A 22,091-nucleotide genomic window follows, 5' to 3' on the forward strand; every position below is an offset into this window, starting at 1 on the left:
CATGAAAGTCCCTGAGCTCTTCCGTACAATCCATGGTACTGATAATGTTTGATTATGGATATTGCATGTCTGCAGGCTTGATTTTATGCCTGTCAGCAACTGGTATTGCTGCCCCTGACCAAACACACTAATTAGAACGATCATCAACATAGTTTTGCCCATTCAGTGTATATACACCGAGCAGAAAATGGATTGATAAATTATGGTAGTTGAATCTGTCAACAAAAATAGTAATGCAAATATTTTCAATCGAAAGCAATGGTTAATCATGAACAGCTGTATCTCTTATATTTTAAACAATGCAGTAGAATTGAAAAGATTCAAACTATAGGATCAAATGTATGATGTAGGGGTGGGAAAAAACAAAATGTGTGAGTGGATGCATGGCAAGGTTTGCAAAACAATATCTACATATTTCTTCACAACACCTTTAGAGAAGTCCCATGGGAAAGCTTACAAAATAGTGTTACAGTGCCTCAGATTTGCGTTTTCAAAGCATTAGGTGTCAAGAAAAAAAATGTTTACATATTACCTATGTTTATGATGGTCACAAACTTTACAATCGGATTGTGTCTTATCAAAGTTATAAAGGAACATTACATTCAAAATAGAGGGACTATCTAATCAAATATCTAGTTTTTTGGGTGGAGGATTTTCAGACAAAACAATTACGTTGAAGACAAGAGGTGTACGTTACTATAAAATTAAAGACTAATTATCCTACAACATTTTGTAGGCACTGACATTGTTCCGCTTTGTATGCCCTTTAACTGTATATATAGATGTACGACAGAAACGCAATCATTCATTCGACAACCGAGAAAAACAAATTGCACGTGTGGCCGGCTTTCTTCGAACACTGTTAAATGGCTCCTAAAATTCCCACTACTACATAATTATGAATTAAAGTATGAAAGGTGCACTCATTTCTAATGTATGGATAACAGCATTAAATGCCATTTAACAAGTGGTCAACAGACAAGATTAACCAACTCTGAAATTCAATGCTGCAGAAACTCTCAAAAGAGACAGGAAAACTGGGTACACACTACAGAATTTTCCAACAACATTTTATGCCGAGCGATTTTACATGCGATCGATGGTCCGATCGCTTGGTCCATGGACTGCATACACACTAGCCTTGTTTAGGATGATAAAGGGAAGAGCGGACGTCCCTTTAGCGACTTTTTACAGCCATGTTGTCGTGAACAATGATTTTAATTTCGTACACACTGCAGCGACATTTGTGGGAAATGTAACGAGATACCAAAGAAATTAGCATAAAGGGGCAGAGCTTTCGCTACAGTTAACACCCAAAGCTGCATAAAAAGAGAAGAGTACACTGTTGCGGGTGAGGAGAAGGTGTCAGTGGGGGTTGCAGCTATGGAGACAGAGACGGAGATAAGAGTCAGAGATGTTGCTGGAAGGGCCAAAAGATGTTGGAAAAGTTAAGGTGGGGGATGGAGATACTCAAGAAGAGCCAAGAGCAAATCCAATGAGCCCAAGAGAGGTGGAGATGATGGTCAAAGTACTGGACCAGGACAACAAAGACATTAAAAAAGGTCAGTACTAATTTGTAACCTAGGCCTGTTTAGATACCACTGATACCACTAATGTTACACCTGTTAGCAAACAAGAAAAAATTGAAAAAGAATATACTAAAGAAGTTCTACACGAAGGTATTTCAGTTAACATGTGTAAACAACTAAATGCTTTGGGCACATACCTATACCGTTATAACCAAAATGGCGCCTGTTTTCTAGAATGCTCGGAGGTTAAGCCCGCTATTATTGCGATTTCACCACAGGGACCAAAATATAAACTGATCTCGAGCAGTGCGAAAGGTGAGAAAATGAGAGTATTTATGCCGTTGTACAGAAATAGAAGTTAAATTGTAAACATTTTTTTTATTTCCTTGTATCGTAGATAAGGAAATCAAAAGGGAATAGAAACCCAAGCCACATCAAGACCTGTTCTGCCACAAACCAGTAGCACCTTTAAAAATACTAAATACTAAAAATACTCTGCAGTACTCAGCTCTGATTGGTATGGGCGCGCTCACGTCTCATGCGGATCTTTGAGTGTGTTAACATTTTTGAACCTCTTTCCTGCAATAAAAACACTTGAACACTGTGTGGTTTATTCTGGGTTCTTCACAATTATAAGTTAATCAAGGTTAATATAAAACTTTAATAGGTTATAAAGAGTAAATATGAATAACACACGTGCTTTACACAAGTGTAATGGTCTGCAGCCAGACAGGTTCAATATACATCGATACAAAACACTGGTCAGTGATGTGCGGATTCTGCACCACGTGGGACTGGGACAGACATCCATTAACTAACATACACGCCCCCCCAGGTCGAGGAAGTATCGGAGGATTGTCGTGGATCGGTCGGAAGTTTATACACACTACACAGCGGAAACAAGATTGGAACGAAAATATTAAACGGTACGACCAACCAAATGAGGCGACAATCGTCCATTTGGGAAGACTTTCGACCATCGTATCACTACACACACTGACCCGACTTTTGAACGAGCGGTCGTATGTCGGCTGTTTGAGCCGATTATTGGACGAAAACAGTGTAGTGTGTACCCAGCTTTAGTCCTCCCCTCTTGTGCAAATTGGCAGGAATGTTCCGGTTGTCAGCTGTTTCAGAGTTGTGGTGTTCAAGAAACAAACACCACAAACTTTACAGTAACTCATTTTGTACAATCTGTTGACATAGCTGATGTGAGAACAGATAAGGAGAAAGCCCATGAAATAAACTAATTTGCGATAGAGATAGTGAGATAAAGTGATAATTAGTATCCTTACTTATAAAACCAATATGGTTTTGCAGTGCAGTTAAGGACAAAGTGAAACAGACAAGAATTGTAATTAAGCCTAATTTAAGAAGCAGTTTGCATTTCAAAATACCCCAATTAAAGAAAACAAAACAAAAAAAAAAAACGCCTCCATAAATACATTTATTTTCCTCGAGTAGTGTCCAAAGGCAGCAACTTTTGAATAAATGGTAGTACAAGTGAAGGACGAATTAATGTCATCACTAGTAGGGACAGACCGCCATATCACTGACACAAAGGGACCACTACATCTGGATAGGACATGGCCAAAACCCAGCACTTTTAGATTACTGGTTTAATTTATAAATGAAAAATAAATTCAAATTTTTTGTTTTTTAGAGCAACCAAACTCCTGCCCAAGTGAACATCCATAAACATTGCTAAATAGTTTTAGATGGTTTAGTAGGCATAGCACGTAATTCAAAGTCCCATGGGATTTGACTAGAGATGCTCACTGACCCCCGTGAAGTGGTTTTGTTTTTTTTTGATCCTACATTATGATTAACCTCAATAACACTAATTTCAAGTCATTTGCAGGCAATTTTGACCACCTCACAGGTCACAATATTATTTTCATACACTTTTGGACAAATATTGCAGCGATCTGGCTGGATGGAAAGCGACAGAGCAATGATACAAACACATGGCAGTTCCTACCACATCTAGGACACATTGGCACACAGCAATGGCAGAAAAGAAAAGTGGGGCAAGATGGAATTGTCTTTGGATCCTGAAACCAGTTATGGTTCATTTGATCGCTCCACCTGTTGTTTGGATCAGTGAGGTAATTCTACAGCTAATACATGGCAACGAGCACTGACACAAATATCCCCCGCATCCTGTAGCAATTCCAAAGTGTCATCCTCAATTGGTGTATCACCGGCTACACTCGGACTGTTGAGGCACACATTAGCAGAAATGCTGAAAAGGGCCTTCTTTATGGGTACACTATCAGAATGGTCACGATTACACGTAGCACTCGTGGATGGACTCTCCTCAGGAATCGGAGTATACATTTTCCTCTAATGCCTTACTGTTTTGTTCCAGCTTGGCTTTTACACGCAAAACTATTTGGGCACCACTTTTGGAGTCCGAATTACTTGGTCTTGCTTGGTCACGAGTGACCTTACAAGAATATGCCTCAGTAACAGTACTAGAAATCGCACTCAGAGAAAGGAAAAGGCCTCATTCTTTCTTTGCCACTGCGTGTGTAGAATGGCATGTTGGCAATTTTATTTTTTTCTACAGATAACTGCCTGAATTACAGCTCTTTTTTTTTCTTGACCAAAGTAAAAGGATTTTTTTTCCATTTTTGTTTCCCCGACTTAAAAACACTATATACTTTTACATATGCTTTATCAGATGACGTACAGGGATTACCATCATCAGGACTGGTGGCAGCAGCTGCTTGCTGCTCCTGCTCCTCTGTGTACTGCTTTGAATCCATTTGGATAACACCCTACACTTTTTGGTGCAAATTCAGAAAAAAAGCCTGCAAGGACTAGTGTATTTGTATTTCAGCAACGACAATTCGCAATGGAGCTTTCTTTAACACTGCTATTACCCTCTTTCAAAACTCACCAGATCCGACGACGTCACAATGACGTTTTGCCTCGTTTTGGAATCCGAAAAAGCGCGAAAGTACTGAGCCGACTTGACTCGGATCCCCCAAGTTCAGGTGTGTTCGGTTTCCGAGGAACCGAGCCTGAGTATCTCTAGATTTGACTTGTTGTGACTTTGACAACTAGTGCCCCATCATTTTCCCACCACATGATTCAAACAGAATGAAGAATGAGATGAAGATGTCAATTACCTGGGAGAACTACAATAAATAATTTAGCTGAACCACCAACCAATCAGCTGTTCAATGGGGCCCATCCTTGTAAGGAAGCTACATCAGGATAAGTTTATTATATCAGACATACTATATAGCTTAGAGGAGAAAGTAACTTCCGGTAAGTAAGACCGCAGATGTAGCACCATAAGTCTAATACAGAAGTGGCTTCCTATTACATACTACAGTACTAAAAAGGGCAAATCTACTCTGTCTCTCATGTTCAGTAAAACATACACACATCAATGTGCACATATACCCATATTCCTATTTGAATCTATGACTAAATTACTATTAAATATTAGCAATGAAAAATGTAAGAGTGACAACAATGATCAAATTACCCTGGATAATTGTAGATTAATTTCCTGGCTTTCCATAAAAAAAAAGACATTTGATTCTTCAGCTTGAAACCCTTGATTATTTGAGCCTTTGTTTAGTAAGAACTACTCTATAAAAGTATAGTATGTTACGACTGACAAAGTAATGCTGTAACATAATGGCCTTTTAATTCTTTTAAGAACATTCATGATAAAAACAACCACCACTGCAGAGCTGTGTAGACCTAGTAATTGCATTGTAGATCCATTCCTTCAGAGAAACACTGTCAGAAAGCACAAATATTAACTGGAAGAAGACACTTAGCTCAGTGTAAGGTCAGGTGTTATTTATATCTTGGAGTACAGCCAGAGATGACGCATATTATGGTGCATCCTGGGAATTCTACCGCATAGACCCGTATAACCTTCATCTATAACACCACAAATTACTGCACATCGTCTTCTTATGGCATCAACTGCATGGAATAGATTGATTTTAACAGGTCTACTTCTAGCAAGAATGTGCAGGAATAACAGCACAAGTGATAAATGCATAATTAGTCTGCCTGGCAACCCTAGAATCAAGATAGGCACCCAGAGACTGATTTGGCAGCTTTAACATTTACAGAACCTGCAAAAATTCTTTTAGGCACAAGATTCCAAGGCTCCATCTCCCTCCTAACAGTGATGATTTCAGAGGACATTCTCAGAAAGAATATGAGTGACTGAAAATCCAGACTTCGAAAAGCGTTCAAATGGCCAAAACATAACACCACATATAGGAATATATAGAGTAGCGTAAAAGTTTGTGCACACAAATATCTCCTACTCACATCCATTTACATGCTCCATTTTTTATATGTTAAGCGTTTTAGAGAAATCTTCTGCGAGTGGAGATATAGATATATATTCATATACACACACACACACACTGCAAGGGTCAATAATGCCTATGCTTCCTAACATAGTTGCCATGCAGTCAAAGCAAGTATGTAGAAGACTTAAAAAATAAATACAAAATAAACCAAAGCATATGAACAAACTCTAAGAGCTATTGGGGGTCCTCGAACGAATATGAGTGTCAAGTGAATACTACGCATCAGCTACCAATTTTAAAATGTGCCCCTTTTTAGTTACACAGTTTAACCACAATACGCCATAGAAAATAATGACAATATCACAACATACAGAAATTTGTACAGTTCTTGGCACTTGTATTTGAACTTTAATGGCTACCTTTTGCCCTTCATATCTAATACAAGGTTGATTAAAAATGATAAGGTTGAACAAATGGTAGCTTACTTTTGCTATTCATAAATCAAGTTTTTACTATTGCTTAAAAAAAAAAAAAAAAAGAAGCAGAAACTGCTAATGAAATCTTGTTATCCATTCACACTTGCAGCACAGAGCTAAGAATTGTACACACTTTAAAGCACAGCTTTTTGTTTTAAGTTATTCCTTCCTGACAAACCGTTTATTTGAGGAAGATGATGTCATAAGGAGCCAGTGCTTTGTTTGGCTGATGAGAGCATGTTGTCAAGCAGAAAACCATTCTGAGGCCATGTGACTTTATCACGGCTTTGTTCATTAATCTTGTAGTAGAAGACAGACATGGGACTTGTACATATGCTTTCAACTGCTCAATTCCCCAGTGCCACACTGCTTACTTCTTACCCATAATACTCCAGGAAACACAAACATATATCCAGAACAATAATTTGCTAAAGAAATATAATGCTTTTAAGCAATAAAACAAATAGGACTCAAAAAAGCTAAAGAAAAGAAAAAATAAATTCTTAGAACAGCAAATATAGAACTTGTTAACAGAGGTGATTTAAGGGCACAGAAGGAGGAGTTGTGATTTTGGTATTTGACTGGATGACTGAAAAGCTCAGTTTAGAAAGCAGATGAAATCAGCCAGTTAAAGGGGCACAATAATTAGAAAAAGCAGCACACAAAGTCTTCACAGTCAACTATAGCAATACTTAGAGAAAATGTTTTATATATATTCTTAGCAAAAAATGATACAGCATTAACCCCTTCCAACAGATGGGCCCTTTATAAAAATGGGCATTCTACAGATCACCATATTTCCAAATGGCATTTTAAAGACAATTACAGATGGTGGCAATGCTCTGTTGAACCTCGCTGTCAATGACAACCAGGGGGTACTGTCTTTGGGCCAGAAACAGTGTCATCCAGCTTCTTTCTTGCCTTACAACTAAATTCAGGCAAAATCGTTACTTTTAGATCCTGTATAAATTCGTTTTATAAGTGCTGGCTATAAGTGAGGTTTACTTTGTGGCTTGTTATTTATTGTATTTTCACTTAAACAGGGTTGTTTAATTACATAAAAAAAAAAAAAAAATTAAAACTTGAACCAGGGAACGAACTTTGTGAAATATGTATGTAAGTTCCACTAGGACAGGGAAGGAGTGTGGAGCATACTGGTGCTATATAAATAAATGCTAATAAATAATAATCTTTATCTAGCACCAGCATATTATGCAGTGATTTAAAGTTAAAAGGATATTATTTTTATACAAACAATTCTAGCAGAGTTGCTACCAGCCATGAGAATTCTGATAAATGGCCACATAAAATCCAAGACATAAGTGTGACAAGTCTAACACAGAGGTACATGGTCTGTGAAGTTTCAAGGTTTTATTCAAATTCTTAAACTGGGTACACACCACAGAAATTTTCTCCTGGAGAGACCGTTAACGATTTTACTAACGAAGGAAAGTCCCGATCAGCATGCCGATTCATGCGTACACACTTATATGATTTCCCTTTAGATCTGTGCTCTTCATCTGGCATAATCATCTGCTGAAAAATCTGTGACTCTAAACTCTATGGAGATCTGCCTACACTGCTGGTCAGGAGTGCATACAAACTGCAGAATTTGCTTGACATAAGTCCAGTATTGCATTAGTCTGATATTGCTCCAACCATCATGTTTTATCGTACCAAAGCACATTGTATCGTTTCATTTGACTTTATAACCGGACTAAAAATCAGCTGCAAGCTGAAATCCGGCTTACTATTACCGTAATACCGGCAATAATTTTTCCGCAGTGGAAACCGCAGAGAATTGAATATGCCCCTTAGGGGGCATATTCAATTTTTGGCGTTCTAGCCAAAATTAACGCGCCGCGCGCACTATTACTGTCATTATAGTAATAGTGTGCATAAATACGGTACTTTTCTTGCTGGATTTCAGAATTGAATATGCCCCTTAGACTGCAAAAAAAAAAACAACACAAAACATGCCAAACACTAACCCAATAATATGCAAGCCAGGAAAAAAAAAAAAAGTGCAAACTGCAACTAAAAAGACTTTGATCATTTGATCAATAGACGACTTCATCCTTATTGGAGCATTCAGGACACAGAAACTAACTATAAACGCCAACAATCATTTCAGGGACTTCTAAACATATGTAAAACACCTGACAACAAAGACCACACTCTACCTCCTTTCCTGTGAGTAACCACTGATGAATGAGACAGTCAGGAAAATCATGTCAAGGAAATACACCAGCTTGGGAGGGGGTGGGGGGGGGGGGGGGGACGACAACAACAAAACAAGCAACACAATTTTCCCTTTGCCATTAAAGGAAACGTATGTCAGCATCAATAGTGCTGACTGAACAGCTAGGTGACAGACTATCAGGTTTATAGTTTGTAAAAGCACTGTCCCTACAAGCACAAATCAGGGCCTAGTGCTGCCGTTAACATCCAAGCAGGTAACTGTGCATCTAGGCTGATCCCACTGCTTGGCCAGCTTTAGTAAGACTTCTATACAAGGGATTACTCTTAATACAACCAAATCAGTTGTAGGTTTTGTTTTGGTTTTTTTTATGTAAAAGCACTAGGGGGGCGGGTTGGGGCAGTTGTCACCATCCCCAGCAGAATGTTAAGAGTTAACACATCCATAAAGCATACATTCTTTATTCTACCATAAAGTCTTACTTCAATAGAATGTCCATTGCAGCTAAACATCATAGTGAACAAATTACTATTGTTTTCCCCACATAACATAGTATTAATAGATGCTATATTTTGTACAAGACATGAACATGAATCTGCCACTTAATGGTTAAGCAGGAAGGGGAAGGGATTGAAATTTGACATGTCTGAAACAGGAGCAAAAAAAAGGAACTTTTACTAGTGTTCTTTTACCATATGAACTAGCCAGATGGTACTAGAAGCTGTACCCTGTACACTCTGAACATGCACTATTCCCATAATACATACAGCTCTACACACAAAAATAGACCGGTTCTCTAAAGGCACAATATGAAAAACCAAGAGTTCCTCTACCATTGTAAACATACTTTTACCATCGTAAATACACGCTTAAAGCAACTTGAGAAAACCACCTTAGAAATAGAGATCCATGCGGACAGCTAAAGGGGTGCTGCATATATCAGTAGCTCTTGATGCTCCAAATTTCTTTGGTGAATTTCAAGTATTAAAGACCTCTTGTGTCGTTGAACCCCTTAGAGCACATTTCTGCACTTTTGCCTAAACTGGGACAGGACGTTTCTTAAACTTAAAAATAAATCTGGAGATTATATATTTCATATTGGGTACACAGACCACTTACACATTGTGTTCCGTGGCAGTACACACTGCTTTCTTCTAAAGTCCACTGAACGCAAAGGGAGGGCGGTTTAGAGATATATTTGGCAAGTGTCTCATTAAAGGGTTTTCTGCTTGGGTTTTACACAAATCATGCAGAATCAAAATAAATAATTACAAAAGCAGATCATCATGGCAGACTCCGGTTAGTAAAACAGTTGCAAAATTCTATTGTGTTCATGTTCATCAAAAGTCTGAATTCTAGATAAGTATGGGCATTCTTAGTAAGGCTATGACAAATCATTTACAGCTAGTTAAATATTATGTAACATATGGCATTTGCTACATTGGCAATTTAGATCACACTTGATTTTGAGACAAAAAAAAAGTTAATTTAAAATCTATGGAAAGGGAGTTTTCTACATAACACAAGTGTCAGGTTCACTTGAAGAATTTGACAAAATGGGCTATGCTTGGATAACTTGGCAGACCATAGAAGGCATCACTTACCTCTGTAACATCCATGACTTTGATCGCTGCAAGTTGGCCTGTTTTGACATGTCGACCCTGGAGAAAAACAAGGAGAAATGGTTATTCAGTTTATCATTTGCAAATGTGAAGCAAACCATCAAGTTTTTATACACCTAAATGTTTGGGACAATACACATCAACTGTAAATCATGAGGATCAGAGAAGTCACAAAGTTCGATGACCATATAAAAAGGTATATGGTCACTGGCCTACTGCTTTGACACAGATCAAGAAGATTTAAGATTACCATTAACCAGAAAACAAGACAGTAGGGGTGCATTATACTTTAGAATACATAAGTTTTCCCTTATAAAAGAAAAAAAGTGATGCCATAAGTACTCTAATTATAAATAGTGAGTTATGAGGTCATGGTTTATACAGATATTTACAGTAAATTTTACATTAGCATTTAGTGTATTTAAAAACAAATCTGAATAAATCATGCAGGACACTGCACTGCAGCACACTCAAAAACGTGTAACAATCATTTGACATTAGTCATGCTTTATTTGTTTCAAAGATTCAGTTTCGCTACATCTGACCAGCCACAGACTGAGGTTCTATGAACCTGAAAGATGGTAATTTCACCATATGGCACAGCTTCCCAGCACAATGCAAAGTAACACTACAGAAAGGGTGGTTATCAAATAAGAGTGCTAAATATTGTAAATCTAATAAAAATTAAATTATCGAAACATGTCGGCTATTCTGAGAAAACCCATTTGATTTCATGCAAGATACAATTGTGCATTACTGGGGAAAAAACAAAATAAAAAACTTTCAATCGTTTGTAACAAAATAAAAAGCAAAGTCTTCTGTATTTTCTACAGATCAAGTTTTTTTTTTTATTGATTTTGTTGATAAAAAAAAACACTGATAACAAGACAAGTCTCAAGTATGTGTTGTATTATTTATGAAGCACACCAGCAGTCATGCAGTACACATGCTTTAACACACATAATATAGAGACAGAAGAGAACAGAATCGGATCAAACAGCCGTCAAGGGCACAAATGTATCTGGGAACCCTCTATGAAGGTAACATTTTATGTGAAGTAATAAGGAGTTAGCAATTTCCTTCCATTTCCAATTTATGCCTACAAGTCTTCCCAGTACAGAATAATAGGCAGGACAGCATTGTACACTCAGAAACTGGGCATTTTATCTTGTGTTCTATCCAAGAGAGAACAATTGGATTCATGGGTATTGTTTTATCTAGTACAATCTATTTTTCCCATAATCTAGTACCAAATTTATTAATATGTCCCATATCTGATTTATAAAAAAAAAAAAAATTCATCCACATGACATCTACCATAGTAGGCAAATTTACTGTACCTGGGTAAAAGCAAGTGGATCCCAATGTCAAAAAGTGAGCCAGTTTGTACACCTTACTAGCCCTTTTCAAAAGTGTTAATGTGCAGTTGTTGGCTTTGCAATCAGAGAAGGTTATCAGCAAACTACCACGCGAGCCTACTACTTGTACATCTGGTGTGGCCGCTGGATTCGCTAAAGAGATGCAAAGCAATGGAAGTATGCATTTAACAGTGTTGTTAAGAAATATAGAAAAAGGTCTGGTAGTGCCAACTACAGATCAGGTATATTATGTTTACTTTTTTGTTGTTGAGAGCGGCAGCTGTTATTTTAGCATTTCTCCCGTAGTCACTTATCACTATGTTGCATAACAATAGGCAGCTGTATTATAACAAATAGCAGAGGATAACTGATTGAGCCCAGGTACCCTGCTAGGCTGCCTGAGTGACCAACATAAAATTACCTAACTGTTGAAAATACATATAAAAAAAAAAAAAGTGAGTCAGTTTATAAAATATAAACTCACTTTTCAATATTTATTACAAAAAAAAACCCTAATATATACACACACACACAATTTCCAAATACTTATTTTAAAAAAGAATAAAAATAAATAAATATGCCTGTTCTAGTGAGGTATAACCTTCATGCAAAACCTCTAATGTGTGGCTATTTTAGAAGTTGGTTTTTTTTAACTTTTGGAACAAAGCAGCAAATTACAGATTTCAGAACACATTCTCTGCTACAATCTGGTACAGAGAACATGTACACCCATCGTAAAAAAAAAAAATATATACCTTACACTGAGCCAAGGTGCAATAAATATATAAAAACATAACAATGTAGCTCTGGCATGGATTAGGATACCCAAATAAAGCATTACCTGTGTATATGCGAGATTTTCTATTTGAAACCACTGCACTGTTCTATGTAGTCTGGAACACAGTGCAATTTCACTCTTAGACATCTTTTGTAAAAATCAAGTCAGGTATAGCTGGGAGAAGGATATAGGAAGGATGTATCAAGAGCAACATCTGACTTCCACTAATACTGCAAGAACAGTGCTATTCCAGGTATAAGTGAAAAAGAGTTTTATTGTAGTATAGGACAGCGATGGGCAATATGTGACTCCTTTAAGCCTTGAACAGTGGCTCCCAGCCAACTCCTTCTTTACGGTCAAATTTGTTTGTTAGGGGGTATTCAATCGTCGGCAGGTTCCGCCGCAGACAATTACCGTAATAACGGTAATCGTGCGCGGACCGCCGACAATTGAATATGCCCCTTAAAGTTTGTAATACTTGCATAAAATGCTTGATACATTGTTACAGATGTGTATCTTTCTTTAAATAACTATCTTTTTTTTTTTTTTTTTTTACTTATTACCGAGATTAATGGTAACGTGTGCAGGTTTTGAAGGTTAGAGGCCCTGAAGTTTATCAGGTTGCCCATCACTGGTATATATAGTATGTTTTGATTTTTCTCTGCAAAGATATTTCATAATGTAATGGGAGAATCTGTATGAAATCCTGGGACGTATTATAAAGACATCAAAATTGTAGTTTGCTGCACAAGCACAATTGTGATTTTAAGAGCGGGCTTCTATACCATCAAGCAGGATTTACAAAGTCTTCTCCCTCAAATGAGACCCTAATATATTCTGAGAAGAGATAAAAAAATAAATGTAGTCAATTCAAGGAGGAGTTAACTGCACTTAGTGCAGTGAAGATGTTGCCTATAGCAACCAGATTATAGCTGTCATTTTGTAGAGTACTAAATGAAAGCTAGAATCTGGTTGCTATAGGCAACATCCCCACTTTTTCAAACCCGCAGTTTAGTAAATATACCCCTTAATCTCTTAAGCACTGCTTACTTCTCAAAATAAACATATTCGGTTTAAAATATATATTTAAATATATAGAATATTTGAATATATAGAACACTTGGCAAAGAATCTTTTTGTCTGCTTTTCAACAGCACAAAAGTATAGAGGCTGTAATAAAGTAAATTAATATTTCCCCAATACATTACAGAGAGCTGCAACTCTACCCACATCTTTTAAGAAAGTGTCCCGAGGAGACAATACTGGTTACAAAGCAGAACTTAATTTGCCATCACCTCACTAGCACTTGCCCCACATATGAGACTACCAATTCTCGCTGCTCATTTCCACTAAGCAATCATAATGTGTCTCAACTGACAGGAGACAGTGAATACTAACAAGACAACCTGCTGAGGAGGAGTGAAAGACCATGGGGGACATCTTTAGTTAAGTAGAAACATTTTAGTTCAGTGGATCTCAAAATTTCTCAGTTTGAGGCACCCTTAGGGTCTCCACAATTTTTTCAAGACACCCCTAAGCCAAAATATTTATCAAGTAGTACCCCGCCTTGCGTACCACCAGCCCTGGCCCCGGCAACCCAGGGAGCAGAGGTGCAGTTTGGGAACCACTGTTCTAGTTGCTTAATTTATATTATTCAGCTTTGTAATACACAGCCAGTGACATAAATTAATCTTAACTAGTCACTTTACTTGCTCTTCAAAATAAATAATGAGACTACGGTCATATCGGTAGAAGAGGGAAAAGAAAATGTGGATAATAAAAATATGCTAAACACGACTGGAAATGTACTGCTTTACAAATCCAAGGCCAGGAATGATAGCCTGTACATTTTCCTCTTCATAATTAATGACAATCTGATGCTTTGTGCGTCCACTGCTCCGAATTAATACATTTCCCTATGGAGAACTGATTCAGGCTTTTTAAACCATCCATGCGTGTTCTCCAGAGCTGAAGCCTGTGCCACGTGGGAAACCTTTCTTGGAGTATTTATCCCCAGCTCAGTGCAAGCCAAGTATAATCCAGAGGGGACACAGTTTCTAGGAGAGGGAAGAGCAGGGGCAGACTACAGCTGTGCTATTCTCGGCACACATGCTCACTATAGTGGGATGATCTCATCTGCACATCCTCACCATTGTCAGCATCAGATAACATCGCTCACCTCACAAAAACCCCCAGCATGCAAAGCAGAAACCACCTCCGTGCTTGTCCTAAAATCATTTCTTTCATAGGACACCTTTAGATTATTTACTTTTCACAAATGGAGTGTGTGGATTAAAAACCAGAAAGCAGATGAAGCACGCTCACTTTAGAATGCCAATGTTTTACTTCTCAGAATGTTTTTATGGACCTCTATTTCAGACGAATTGAAAATTATATAGACCCGAGCTATACTGATACACAGTGCAAGTACTGTGGATAGTGTCCATTGATTACCTCAGCTTTGATCGCTGTTCCCAAATATATAAAAGCCACAAAGCGTGTGGCACTTTATCCATGTATCTCTTTTATACGAAGCAACACTGGGTACCACAGCATAGATGTAAAATACTTGACATTCTCTAATTCCTTACAAAGTACAGATTCCTGCAGTGATGGACCTTAGTGATCATAACATTTTTTGCGGCTTTGACACTGTAATTGGGTTAAAATCTCCTGAAGTGGGACAATAACGTTCTAATGACATCATGCAAATTCCTAAGCACAGCAGTTTAATGCACAGGAGCTTTGCATTTCAAGACCCACCACCATATAAGGCAAACACTTACATGGGTTAGCATTTGCTGCTGCAACATATGGGAAAACAAAATGGAAACCAGTTACCTCAACATTTAACTGTATTTGATCATGGCAAAATGTGCAGTGTACCAATAAACTATGAGGTCATGCAACTACATCCTAACACCAGCAATTATTGTATATCTCACAGTATGCATCAATGGAGATGACCCTTAGCCCAGTGCTGGGAAACAAGGGGCCCTTCAAGCATTCACCTGGGGCCCTCAGCTCCCTCCTGCTTTATTGTTGGATTTGTTTGTTCTAGCTTGTAAAATTGTTTAAAATATATGTTGATAGGTTATTACAGATAGAGGTCTCTTTCTTTGATTAAATGTATTGTTTTAACTTATTACTGAGAATAAGGGTAACATGTGGCCCTTTTGAAATTCAGAAGGCCACCCATGCAGCCCCTAAAGCATATTGGCTTGCCCATCACTGGTCCTGCCAAAGCTTCCAGTGTGAGGTTAAGGCACCCACTGGTGTTTGTGCGGGGGTTCTTTTGTACCAGCATCGGAATTTAATTGTAGTCCTCCACAATACATTTACCTGCAGTTACTGTATGTAGATATATCATTAGGGAGGGCAGTCAATTAATTGCAGACAATGTGGCTGGTAGACATTGCCGCACACTACCACACATTATGGTACAAATCTCTGCTCATTTTGAGAAATGAGCTGAGATTTCTGTCAAAATCACGGACGATCCGGAGACACTTTGCGGCTAATTGAATTCCCCCCTAGGAGTTTGAAATCATACAACACTACTGCAACAATAGCAATAGTGGTAGTGGGTATGGTGACATTGTAAACAATGGTTTCTAGTGTTACACCTACTTCATACTTGCCAACTTTACCGGAATATCCGGGAGACTCCCGAAATCTGGGTCAGTCGGGAGAGAGGGCAATTCTCTCGATTCCCGGCCAGCTGTGGAAAGTAAATGGAGGGGGCGGGGCTTATTGGCATCATGGACGCGTCTTTGTGACCCCGCCCCCTAGTTTTATTGGTCGAAAAAGGTGGTGAAAGATTTGGGGGCAATGCTAATGTAGCGATTCTTCTAGCCCCGCCCCCACACACCCACCTGCTCCCCGACCTCCCAGGACACAAGCTGCCAACTATGACCTACTTACATGTGTTAAAAGACTAGTAAAAGGATATAACCAACTCCAGCGGGTATGTGGCATGATGCCGTTCCAACAGCTGAAACGGTTAAGCAACAAATGCTCATGATAGAGTCAAGTACCAGAGTATAAAACCAGAGCCTTTCTCACAGTGTTGTTTTGAAGAGGGTTACATCCTCCTGGGAAACATCTGTGCCAAATTTTCAAGGCAACAGGGAAACAGATCCTGTTCTTAAACAGCACATCCACCATTCAGGAGGAATTTCTGAGTCATGTAGAGACTGTACTATGTGACAGAACAGCAGATATGATTCCTTTGTTTATAGCTATTCACATTGTATTTGTTTACCTAGTAGCCAGATAACCCATGTTATACATAATTGTATCAACTAACCCATTATTTATAGATTATATAACTACAAACACATTTGGAACTAGTACTCGGAACAAAACATTTTATATTCAAGGAATAAAACCATCTGTTTTCCTAAATGAAAAGCTTATTCTAAAATGTATTCACATCCCAGTACATGTATGGCACAAAAGTGGCCCGTGGAACAAAAGCAAACCAAAAATTCCAGAATTAAAAGTTTCTATTGCCAGTCTCTATTAACACTCAACTCCCTCTCACACAGTTTGTGCAATAATAAAAAATAAAATAAAAAAATGTTACAGGTGTTTTGTACTAAATGTCTGCACACTATAAGTTTTCTGATTACTCTTACTATGTCAGGAAGTACACTTATTAGGTAATATAAATTGAATGTGATTCACACAATCTTTTCTTAAATTTCAGACCAATTGTACTTTAAAACGCAATATAATTGTATTTTCAGTGACCATGTTCTAATAGGGACATGGAAATATGTTAATAGCCCCCATGAGACTCGCAACTATCCTTTGTTCACCACATTAACTCTATATTACCTCATGTTACATACATTAAAAAAAAATAAAAAAAAATATCCATGCATATCTCATACAAAACACTGCAAAAACTTAATTCATGCACTCATCATCTCCCGCAATGACTATTGTAATTTTCTCCTTACTGGTCTTCCCGAAATCAGACTCGAGCCCCTACAATCTATTTTGTACGCAGCGGCTAGATTGATTTTTCTTGCCAGCCTTTTTTCATCTGCTGAGTCACTCCGTCAGTCTCTACATTGGTTGCCTGTTTTCCAACTAATCAAATATAAAAAAGTTATTCTACTAACATACAAGGCCATCAACAAAATTGCACTGACATATCTTCTCACTTGTCTCAAAATATATTTCAACTCGACACCTCCGTTCTGCACAAGATCTGCGTCTCTCTTCCACTCATCACTTCCTCTCATACCCAGTTACAGGATTTTTTTGGCCTGCAATCACTTTATGGAATTCCCTCCCACATACCACAATACTTTATTTTTCAAACCTTCAAGCATTCTCTAAAAACCCACCTCTTCAGATAAGCTTATAATATTCCTCTACCACCCTCTTAATCTCTCATGGTTACCCTATACACCCTCTACACAGCTAACCCAAGACAACAACCCTCTGACCAACATAGTTGTGCGACTGCGCATACAGCCCACTCTACACTTTGTAACCTTTGCATTCTAGCAGGACCAATATGCAATATGATGTAGCACTTACCCTTGTGTATCAAACCACAATGTCCCATAGATTGTAAGCTTGTGAGCAGGGCCTTCTTATTTCTACGTATGTATTGTTTTAATATTGTTTGTTCCCAATTGTAAAGCGCTATGGAATCTGCTAGTGCTATATAAATAAGTGATGAGAAGATAAGTACAGCAATTATAGGCCACAATACAAAAACATTTGATAATAGTCTTCCCATAAATTAAAATAGATTATCGATTAGCTGATCTATATTGAAAATGTCATCTGCAACTAGAGGCCGTATGTGACATTTATGACAACTGAAGAAAGCAAGCATATATTCTGTGTTAAGGACATTTTAACAGTGGAGCAACAAAAATTTATTTGTTGGATAAATCAAGTAACCCATTTATGTTTAAATGTGTAGCAAACACAGGACAAATCTTGCCCACAGTTTTAGTGCCTGACAAAACTCTAGTACAAATGCTTTATAGATGTGCCTAATTGAGAGCATTCCTCAGACTTTCCTTCCTCCCTCTTCAATCAACATACACCAACGTTCCAGCAAAGCACTGATGTGGGTGATTAGCGCTAAACTAGAAGAGTAAGCAAAATATTAGGTAGGCAGCTTTAGGAGTTCAGCTGACTATTTATTGTAAGCCAAGAGTATTCTTATGAATCTGGAAAACTCATTTTCCTAATTCAAAGTGTCCTGCAATAGATTTTAGAACAATTAAACAAAGCATTTAAAGCGGAATAAAAGAAAAATGTATCTTAATATACTGCAGAAGCAGATGGTCTATACTGAACTATACTGCGTTGTGTGTTTACTGAGTTATTACTTACTCATTCAGAAGCTGCTCACTTCCACAATTTATATTTGTTACTTGGATAATTAAACTGCCTAGTTAGTAGGTCAGAGCTTTCTACTTTTACATTACAACACACACTTACATTATGGTATAATTAACATAACGTTTATCTCAATAGATACAGCATTGTCTTCCCCTTTATTAGGCACATCACTCCCATTCAGAAGAAAATAAAGTTATAGAACATGTAAATATTGTTAATGACCCCATGAGTGGCTAAACACCCAGATTGCTGTCCACAATCCAAAAAAAGGTCAATAATTGTTTCAATAAATTTAAAAAAAAACATTAAAAGCTACAATTTGGAAAACCCCGCAATCTTCCACTCTCCCCAATGGATACATTTCTAATCAGCATGAAACTTCTCCATAGTAACTGCACCTAAATGTAGATTGTGAAACTACATAGAAAATAAACTCTACTTACAAGGAAACCTATTTAATGGATACCGCTAAAAAGAGCTTGCATTCCTTTACAATTACACCCGATATAAAAGGCAATTTCATACTATTCATGGGCCATGTCTTCCTGAATTTATGTTTCAGCCCTCTCAAAACGGACATAAGTGTATTTAGGTTCAAATGACATGTGGGTGTTGTAAATAAACTCTATTGATGCATGTGTGTTTTCAGTCAGCTATCACTTATACACAGACAATAAAAAGGTATGCTAAAAACAACTGACCAAAATACATTATATAGAAAATACTACATCAATAACAACTACCAAAACACAGAAAAGGCCAAAAACCAGCATCGGTAAGGTAGCTCATAAAAAAGGACAAAACTACAAAAATGTAAAGATTTTAATAAAGCAATTAAAAACTGCTTAAAAAAAAAAAAAAAAAAAAAAAAACACCCTGTAAAGTGCCTTGTATTAACCCTATATAAATTTACATTGCAAAGTAGTTTATAAATAATAGTACCCTAATTATGATGAAAACAATGCATCTCCAAATAGAACCCCATCACATAGAATGTTACCACAGTAAAAGTCACAGTTCATGTTATACTTCTCACATAAGGAAAATACATCAGTGTGTGATTTGTCTGTACCTCACAGAACCCTTTTTATAACAAAATACAGTAATAAAAATTAAAAGCGTAACAAGTATTTACTAGAGTTTAAATTGGAGGCATCCTCTTCCTTTGGCTGTATTGTTACACACAACTTTGCATGCGATGAGAAAAATACCAGCTTGCCATCTGACTCAGTCCAATATTACGGATCTCTTTATTTCCCCTTAAGGGCAAGGAGACTCAAAATAACACATACCCCCCGGTAGCGCTTTGTCAGTAAGCCACTCAATGTTAAAATAAAGAATGTTTAATGCTGAAGGTTTACGAGCACTAGCTAAAAAGCTGTCTCCATAAAGTATGTAGCTATATGATGACCCTGAGGTTATGATAAATCAACTTCAAAGAGGTGTTTAATCCAACTATAAAACAAAAAAGGACAATAGAGAATAAAGTGGTGACTTTATATCTATACATCATTGGAGTTCATGTAACCAGTCTGAAGAAAAAAAAATGCTTTGAAAATTGCATTAAGAGCTTGATTTCGGATCACCAACCGTCACATATTTGGGACCCAACCTCCCCATTCATCCAAATGACTGTTTAATTTCCAAGCCCCACCTTCTCTACCAGAGATCATTTTGCTTTTACAATTATAGAATCAAGAAACTTCTGTCTCTATTATGTGTCTACAGACCAGACCCACGGAAAGGTCTGTTAGATTTTCATTTACCATGCGGCTAACATATGCTATTTCCAAACTGCTGCTATAGGCCTCATTTACCGATTTACTAATTTATACAAAGTGTTTACCATTTAGTCTACACCTATAAAACTTATACCTTTGTCCAAAAACTCCATTGGTGTAGTAGCTCTTTGCACATTTTGGTACACACAATAGTAACTCTTCATTCCAGGATGTTTAACTCCTTAAAAAAAAAAAATCTCATATATATATATATATATATATATATATCTATATCAAAATCTGTGGCACTAAAGCTGGGTACACACTACAGAATTTTCCAACAACTTTTTATGCCGAGCGATTTTACATGCGATCAATGGTCCGATCGCTCGGTCCATGGACTGCATACACACTAGCCTTGTTTTGGACAATAAAGGGAATGGACTTTTTACTGCCATGTTATCGTGAACAATGATTTTAATTTCATACACACTGAAGCAACATTTGCGGGGATGTAACGATATACCAAAGACATTAGCATAAAGGGGCAGAGCTTTCACTATAGTTAACACCCAAAGAACCCTAAAAAGAGAAGACATACTGAGAAGACAAAACTGTCTCTCTTATAGGTAAAAATCTCCATACACAAAGTTATTATATACAAATAGACATCACCTACAATGCTCCATTCTCTGCGGTCATCATCACTGACTGGTCCACAGCAGAAACGAACGCCCATGTCTGAGTGTATAAAATTACAGAGGAGCCTGTCTGGCGCAGAGGAACATGAGAAGATGGCGGGTGAGGAGAAGGTGTCAGTGGGGGTTGCAGCTATGGAGATGGAGACAGAGTCAGAGATGGTGCTAGAAGACCCCAAATATTATGAAAAAGTGAAGGTGGGGGGTGGAGATGCTCTAGAAGACTAATTTTCTTTTTTTTACTGCAGTTAAAAGAGCAAAGCCAATGAGCCCAAGAGAGGTAGAGATGATGGTAAAAGTATTGGACCAATACGACTACGACTGTCAAAAGCAAAAGTACAGAAAAGTTATTAATATAAAGGAACTAATAATGCAAAAACTACTGCAATTATTGAAGGAAAAACTTGGAAAGAAAAGAACTAAATTCCAAGTTCAGAAGAGGTGGTCGGAACTTAAAAATAAAGAGGAAAGAAGACTGGAGCGAATTCGTAGAAACATTTAAAAAAGTTAATAGCATGTGTAGTGTACCTGTTTGAAGGACTTTATGTATTTCATTCTATTTTCACACGAAGTAATGCAAACGACTGATTTGCAACAGATTTTTGTCAGAAAGAAGAATTAACGGTGAGAAGGCCTGTTTAGATACCACTGATACCACTAAAGTAACACCTGCTATCAAGCAAGAAAAAATTGATGCTGAATACAAAGATATAGAAAAAAAAAAAAAGTTATACACAAAAGGTATCTCAATGAACATGTGTAGACAACTAAATGCTTTGGGCACATACCTGTACCGTTTTAATAACCAAAATGGTGCCTGGTTTCTAGAATATATGGAGCTTAAACCCGCTATTGTTGCCATTGTGCCAGAGGGACCACAACATACACTGATCTCGAGCAGTGTGCAAGGTGAGCAAATGAGACTATTTCTGGTGTTGGATTAAGACTTTTGTTAACTTTATTACAGATATAGAAGTTTAATGCTAAACATTTTTACTTTCCTTTTTTCATAGATACCATCGTCATATCCAATGAA

The 22,091-nt window shown here is 37.4% G+C and overlaps 1 protein-coding gene across 10 annotated transcripts in view; it reads right to left on the reverse strand.

Annotated features, from left to right (window-relative positions):
- The window catches only part of MAP4K4 (mitogen-activated protein kinase kinase kinase kinase 4), a 121,154-nt gene that overhangs the window by 60,787 nt on the left and 38,276 nt on the right, over positions 1 to 22,091 (reverse strand). For all 10 annotated transcript variants that reach the window (XM_075200226.1, XM_075200224.1, XM_075200219.1 and 7 more), the window contains exon 3: positions 10,105 to 10,161. In XM_075200226.1, coding sequence (XP_075056327.1) covers positions 10,105 to 10,161 — 57 coding nt within the window. The remainder of the gene's footprint in view (positions 1 to 10,104; positions 10,162 to 22,091) is intronic.

The sequence above is a fragment of the Mixophyes fleayi genome, chromosome 2, assembly GCF_038048845.1.
Source record: "Mixophyes fleayi isolate aMixFle1 chromosome 2, aMixFle1.hap1, whole genome shotgun sequence".
NCBI classification, from domain to species: Eukaryota; Metazoa; Chordata; class Amphibia; order Anura; family Limnodynastidae; genus Mixophyes; species Mixophyes fleayi.